The sequence below is a fragment of the Nicotiana sylvestris genome, chromosome 1 (assembly GCF_000393655.2).
Source record: "Nicotiana sylvestris chromosome 1, ASM39365v2, whole genome shotgun sequence".
NCBI classification, from domain to species: domain Eukaryota; kingdom Viridiplantae; phylum Streptophyta; class Magnoliopsida; order Solanales; family Solanaceae; genus Nicotiana; species Nicotiana sylvestris.
The window spans coordinates 113,143,158-113,150,990 of NC_091057.1; the positions used below are offsets into that span (position 1 = coordinate 113,143,158).

The 7,833-nt window shown below is 35.4% G+C and overlaps 1 protein-coding gene across 1 annotated transcript; it reads right to left on the minus strand.

The window, feature by feature from the left end:
* Positions 1–333: 333 nt before the first annotated feature.
* LOC138873440 (uncharacterized) lies at positions 334–645 on the minus strand. The gene has a single exon (XM_070151914.1). The coding sequence runs from the start codon at positions 643–645 to the stop codon at positions 334–336; it is 312 nt and encodes a 103-aa protein (XP_070008015.1).
* Between the last annotated feature and the right edge of the window lie 7,188 nt (positions 646–7,833).

The following is a 7,833-nucleotide window of genomic DNA, read 5'->3' on the forward strand; positions in this document are numbered from 1 at the left end:
GCTTGTAAATGTCAAGAGGCATTAGGTTAATACTAGCCCCATTATCACAAAGGGCTCTTGCAAAATCATATGCCCCAATAGTACAAGGAATGGTGAAAGCTCCCTAGTCTTCCTTCTATTGGACGGTGGATGTTGCAATGATGGAACTAACCCGGTGAGTCACATTCACCACTTCATTTTTGGTGGTTCTCTTTTTGGGTTTAAAGTCCTTCAAATATTTAGCAAAACTAGGAATCTCTTGAAATTCTTCCACAAATGGAATATTCACCGATAATTTCTTGAGAATGTCATAGAACTTTTGAGTTTGCTATCATCAACCTTTTTGGCAAGTCTTTAAGGGAATGGAGGAGGAGGTCTAGGAATAGGCGGTAGAGTTTTTGGTGTCTCTTTTACCTTTTCCTTTACCTCTTCCCGGTTTTCTTCTTTCACTTTCAATTCCTCCGGAACCTTTTCAACTTCAACAACACTTGGCTCTTCAACCTTAACCACTTGTTCACTCTCTCCTTGTAGTACCTTCCCACTCCGAGTAGTAATTGCCATGACATGAGAAGTTGGACCACCCCCACTACCCTTTGGGTTCGCAATTTTGTCACTTGGAAGTGTCCCTTTTTGCTTCGGATTTTGCTCCCAAGAGAGGTCTCTCATTTACATCTCCAATTTTTGAATGGATACAGTATGAGAGCCAACAAGCTCGGTCATATTCCTCATAGAAGTGTCGGACTTCTCTTCATTTTGCAATACCCGCTCACACGTGCTTTCCAACTTGGACTCACTTAAGGAACCTTGATTTGAATATTGACCCTTTGGAGGAACATACGGGTTTGAACTCCGATTTGAGAAGTTGTTGTTGTTCCAATTTCCTTGATTTGAGTCACCTTGGTCATTTCACCACTGTTGTTTGCCTTGCCCTTGCGGGTGAGGCCTCCATTGATTTTGTTGTCCTTGACCTTGGTATTGTTGCCTTTGATAACCTCCTTGAGAGTTGTTGACATAGTTTGCCTCATCAAAGTCTTCATTTGATATAGGTTGCACATCCTCCACCACATTTACCTTCTTCGTTTGGCTTTCGATGAACATTTTTGTCAACACATTGACATTTATGGCAAGCCCTGTAATCACTTGATCTCTCTCTTGATTTTCCTTGATCATGGTGGTCAATGAAGGAGAACCATATGCAATTCCACCTATGGTGTCCTCTGAGTGCCATGCTTGGTTATGCTTTGCCATTTTGTCAAGTATTTGTGTGACTCTTTCGAATGATTTGTCCATGAAAGATCCATCAGCTGCATTCTTGGCTATAGATTGGTTCATAGGATCCATGCCCATGTAGAATTTTTCCAACAAGATAGAGTCCGGAAAACCATGATTGGGAGACCTCACCAAATATAACTTGAATCAATTCCACGCCTCATATAGATGCTCTCCCGGTACTTGCTTGAAAAAGAAGATTTTATCCCGGAGTTCAGACTTCTTACTTTGTGGGATCCATTTAGCTAAGAATGCTTGGACAAGTTTGGGCCAAGAATGAATGGAGTTTGCTGGCATATTTTGAAGCCACTTCCTTGTGTCCCCATCTAGTGAGTACTTGAACACCCTCAACCTGTGGGAATCATCAGAGACGTTGTTCTACTTGTGCATTACATACACACCCAATAAGATTATAAGATGTTGTGTCAGATCATCATCAGTGGAATTCCTGAAAAATCCCTCTGCTTTGAGCATAAGGATTAAACCATGTTCCACCTTGAAAGTTGCATCACCAACAACCGGAGGTACAATAGCATTTGTATCCTCGATGTACTCATCTATGTCCGCAAAAGGATTTTCTTCCATTTCTGCCTCCATTTCTTTTTCATATTCGTCCATGTTTTCCTATCAACACCAACCAAAACAAGCAAAGTGTGATGGAATAGAATAAGACGTAAAGTAAAGCACACACTAATTAGTAATTTCAAAATCGTATTCCCCGGCAACGGCGCCAAAATTTGATACGCTCAAATTACACTTTAATTAAATAGTGTAAGGCAGTCGGTGTCAAATATAATAACCCAACAAGGTTGGGGTGGAATCCCATAGGCAATAAGCGTGAAAAGGTTACTCGAGTAGTGTATTACTTGACTTAAGTCGTAATTCTATTCGGTTAGTCGTAACAAGAGTATGATATGATTTTGGTTTGAAGAAATAACTAATTGTAATGTTGAGAATGTAAATAATTTGATTAAGGAAACCAAGGTTATGTCCCTTTCAGTGAAGTGTAATGTTATCGGTGTTAATATGATATATTTCTAATGAAAGGTTCTTTAGATATGCCAATGATTTCTAAATGACTACCCAATATTTTCCAATAGTTGGGTAGTATTTCCTCTTTATGATTTTTTTCAAATATAAAAAAGTTACAATTAAGGACAATCAATGTATGTCAAATAAAATCCATTTATTCCTAAGTGATTCTATTAAACAAGGTTTAAAGCCTTGAGTTTTTGATATTAACTTATACCAAGTCCTAACTCACTTTTCCAAGTAAAGAAAGAATTTAATGGCACTTGTTAATGTTTGCAACCACCAACAATAAATGAAGAATGAGAAATAAATATATATCAACCAACCATTATACATATATTCAATGTTAAATACCTATTAACATAACACCCATTTAGGGTCCACAGCCTTAATATTTAAAGTTAGCTACACATACTCAAATACAAAAGCATGAGAATATTTAATGCCATAAAGTTTACAAAGAGCAATATTCTTCCTTCAAAAGCATCCAAAAGAGAGGAATATTAAAGACTTGGAATGTAGCTCAAAAACAAGACAAGATGCCCCCACAAAACCCCAATAAATCTATTTATAGTGGGTAAAAATGCGAGACAAAAATCGGACAAAAATACCCTTTTCGGTCAATTATGCGACCGCATATCTGTCGCATAACAGACATGTGGTCCGCATTCTCGTCATGGACATCGCATCTTTAAACCCTAGTTCCCAGGCCTTCATCGCATTCACGTTCTGCGGTCCGCATTGTAGATATGCGATCGCATTTCTCATCGCATTTTCCACCTTCAGCAATTTTCACAACAAGTTTGCGGTCCATTATGCGGCCCACAAACTTATTATGCGATATTGGACCGCATTTCTTGCACTGGACTTTGGCCAACAAACTGCTGGAGTTTGCGATTCCGTTGAGCACTTTGCGAACCGCATGTTGGATTTGCGGTTCGCATTTCCAGATTTGCGATGCATTTTGCTCTTTTCTTGTCTTTTTGTGGCTTTTTTATTTCATTTCCATGCTCTTAGGTCCTTAAACCTCATGCACTACAAAAATACTAAAATTACATAAGTATAAAAGATTATTGCATTTAAAACAAGCTAAAATCTAAGCAATTTGTATTAAATGTGCCGAAATTCTCCGGCACATCACACATATTTCTGAAAGTTCACCTGAAAATTTAAATGTATATTATTAGCGAATGCAAGAAAATTTTGGTGTAGATGATGATTTAGATGATATGTTAGATGATATTCAATCACCCGATAATCTTGAAACACTACCACCTACACCTGGTAATGCTAGTCAAACTCAAAATGTTAGGGGTGCAACAAGTAAGCCTCCTCTCCCTATTAAGAAGAATCGACTATTAAGAAGTAAGTGTTGGATATTTTTTGAAAGACTAGAAGAACAAAAATATTATGTAAAATGTAAAATTTGTAGTGAACATTATAAACATGAACCCGGTAAGGGAGGGATAACGGGTCAACTTTATAGGCATATGGAAGATAAACACCATCTTGATTGAGGAGTAGATGAGCAATCTGGGCAACAAAAACTTAACCCGAGTACTGGGGGTTAATGGGTAAATACGATATTAAGAAAGATCGGGAAGAATTAGTTAAAATGATTGTTTTAGGTTGTTTACCTTCTAGTTTTGCTTCTTCACCGTATCTTGTTACTTATATTCAAAGAATTTATAACCCTATGTTTAAAGGTATTCCTAGAAGTACTTGTAGAGCTGATATCTTTAAGCTTTTTGGACAATATCAGACATATATACGTTATTTGTTCGCAAGGTTTCCTTGTAAAGTTTATCTTACTTCTGATATTGGTTGTGTTGTAAATGGAAATGATTATTTGACTGTTACATGCTATTAGATAGATGATAATTTTTGTATGCAAAAACGTATTATTGCTTTTAAATATGATGAAGAACAAAGTCATACTGGTGCATTATAAGTAATACTATCCATGACGTTGCTATATTTTATAATCTTACAGAAAGTTTTGTGTATGTCATTTGATAATGCTTCTCACAACAATGATACTATTACAATTTTAAAATTGCATCTACACCCGCCACTTCCTGAATATTTCATGTTAGATTTGCATGTCATATTTATAACTTGATTATGAAGAGTGGCCTTGAATTATTTAGAGATGAAATTACTTTAGTTAGGAGAGCTGTTGGTGTAATTCAAGAAAATAATAGAAGTGCTAGATTAAATACATTTAAGAAAAAATGTGTACAATATTCTAAAACCAAGACTCATGCCTGAAGAAATAGTTACTAGGTGGAATTATACTTATTTATTCTTAAGATGTTGTTATAAATATAGAATGCCTATAACTGAAGTTACTAATTCTCATTGTACCGATCCTAGCCATTTGTTAACATCTAGAACTTGGGATGGCATTCATGATGTTGTACAATTTTTACAAAAATTTTATGTGGCTACACTTGAGTTTTCTGGAGCATATTATCCTACTATTGCAAATGATTTAGTTCATATTGCTGAAATTTCTCTTTTACTACATAATTTGAAAAAGAAAGAAGGATATGTTACTGCTGTTGAATCTATGCTAAATAAGTTTAAAATATATTTCTACCCAATTCCTCATATTTACCTAATTGGTGTTATTTTAAACCCTACTGTCAAAATGATAACGTGTCGCCAATTAATTAGAGCTTTATATACTTATATGGATATTGGATCAACTGAAACTCCTGATATTGACACTTGTATTTCTGAGCTACACACACATTCATAAACTTTATATAATTATTATGTTAACATTATTGATGCTTCTTCGGTTGTAGATGTAAATATTCCTTCAACTAATCCTTCAACATCTGGAACAACTATGGATGATGATGATGGTGCTCAAGATTATCTAATTTGGTCTACACTAGGAGAGCATCAACAAATCAGTAGCAGGAATATTGATGAACTCCAATTCTACTTACAAAAGTCACCAGAGTCCCTCACAAAGAATTTTCTACCGTTGGGTTGGTGGAAGAGCAACTCAAATCAATTTCCTGTTCTTTTAGTCATGGCTCGAGACATGCTAAATGTGTTGATTTCAACAGTCGCATCAGAGAGCGCATTTAGCCAAGTAAGGCAGCAGCTAGGAGATACCCGTCATTCATTGGGCAGCAACGCTTTGGAAATTCTAGTGTGCTTTACAGATTGGATAAGATCAGAACGACGAAATCAAGGGCGTGCCGAGGTAGACGAAGAGGAGGACCAAGAAATTGGAGATATAATGGTTTATGGTTCCGATTCAACCAATGCCGGAAACCTAAAACCTCATGTTGACATGGAAGAACTTACAAAAATGATGCAAAATATGTGATGTACTATTTCTTATTTTTTATAGTTGTTGTAAACTTTTAATTTGCAAGTTCAAAAATAAAAAAAATAAAAAAGAACTTGCAAATTAATGAAGTATTAAGAATATAAAATGAAAGCCTTCGGAGTTTGTTCCTTACATATTGCCTATTGATCTTATTAAATAATTTTTTGTAGCCACTTATTTTCTAATTTCAATTTTATAATTTTAAAATACAAATTTAAAATTTAAAATTTAAACTTTAAATTTCAAAGTTTAATTCTAAGCCTTAAAAGTTTGCAAATACTTAAGCATCAATAATATTGAATAAAAAAACAAAATTTAATTTAAATATAAAAAAATACAGTAGCCCGGCCCGCCCGAACCCGTTTAGCTCGAACCCGAACGTGCCCTAAATAGCCCAAAATTTCCCAACCTGCCCCCAACCCGTTATCCCAGCCCGCTAAACAGCCCGCCCGATAACCGAACGAGCTGGAGTTTTTCCCGTTCAGCCCGTCCCAGCCTGCCGGATAAACAGGTATATCGTCCAGTCAGGTAAAAGTTAATAAAAGCGTAGGTATAAGTTATAGCAGAAAAGTATTTTCGTCCAATTAGATAAAAGTTTATTAAACTAATGGCTAAAGACTAAAGACATTTAAAATATTGGCTTTAAAGTAAAGACATGTGCTCTTAACGACTATTTGTGCACATCGCCCACTTTCAGGGGTTCATGAAAAGGCCCAAAAATTCATTGTTGACTTCTTGCCTACATTGATATCCTTTAAGTTAAATGACGCATCCGGTTTAAAAAAGACGTATTAAAAATAGGTAAGCTACCAGAAGTTCTACCCTCCAAAGTAATATATTGTTGTTCGACAATATGTTGCAGATAGTAGAAAAAGCAATAAACATGCTATACGGATTTGTATTTGTAATTCTTCGTAAAGTTTGACATATAAGTTTCATCACCAGACATGATAATATGTTTGATGAGATAGAATAGACAACCAATACATCCAAATGATTAAAGAGATAAAGTTTGATAGCTTTAAATGGAAACAGTCAATTTCTTGGATTTATTTATCAAGTTGTCGTTCGCTATCACATTATCAAGCAAAATGTGTTATGGATTTTGTGGGTTAAAAATAAGTAAGGCTTCAACGAGAGAAGAGCTCACTTGTTAAAGTGGTCTAAAGGATAACTTTGGATTTAGATTGGGGATATATTTCGTGTAAATTTTTTTTTTACGAAAATAAAATATACTACTCTTCTTGTCTATATAATCTACCTTTCAAGATGTTTATACACTTTTAAAAAAAGACATTTAATTACTTAATTCATAGGACTGTTTGTTTTGAACTTACTAGTCCATCATTTATCTTTCCCTTAAACCTCTTGTTTGACTAAGACATCACTAATTTGTGTAGTTTTAAATGATTTAACTTATATGTATTGACAATACATAAAATTTTATGTTATCGAATGCATGTAAATTTGCTTATTATAGTAGGGTATTCCCCTTATTTTTCAAGTTACTTTTTTGAATCTCATCGGCTATTTGTCTAACAATCCCTTCTTTTTATTACCTCAAGAATGAGGAAGGGAGAAAAGTAAAGAGAATACAACTGTAGAAAGGGGAAACTTATTACGTAATCTAGCCCTCAACTCCATCCCTACATATATCACGGACGAGATTATGTATGGTTATACTTTAAATTACTAGCTATGTACACTCGCAATGCTCCACTTTAAATATCAGAAGAAATAATTTGTAATCTACACAGCCTGCAGCCCTTAGTCTAAGCTCCCCACTTCGAAACTGACCCACGGCACAGTGCCTATTTGCTTTGCGTGCGGAAAGGGAATAAAGTTCAGTTCATGGAACCGCATCGTAGCGAAGTGGAGCAACCACAACCCGAAATTCCTTACCTTGGCGGATCGATTGGCCTGAACCCTACTTCTCTTTCACTGCAGTTAACCTTTCCACCTTTCTCTTGGCTTATTTTGGGTGGTGTATGATCGTATCTTAAAAGTAATCTATTTCAGACCTAACATGCCCATTAGATTCGTAGTTCAGCTGAGTCACATCCTTTATTAGGCTATATAAGTTGGTCCCTATAAATTACAAACTGCAAACTAAAAGGAAAGAAGAAAAATAATACTCCCTCCGGTTCAAAATAAGTAAATTTTTGACTTTTTTCTTGTGGTTCAAAATAAGTGATTTTTCC

What these genes read in the sequence shown, in the direction of transcription:
- LOC138873440 (XM_070151914.1), bottom strand. Translation starts at nt 645, where the DNA reads ATGAGAGACCTCTCTTGGGAGCAAAATCCGAAGCAAAAAGGGACACTT.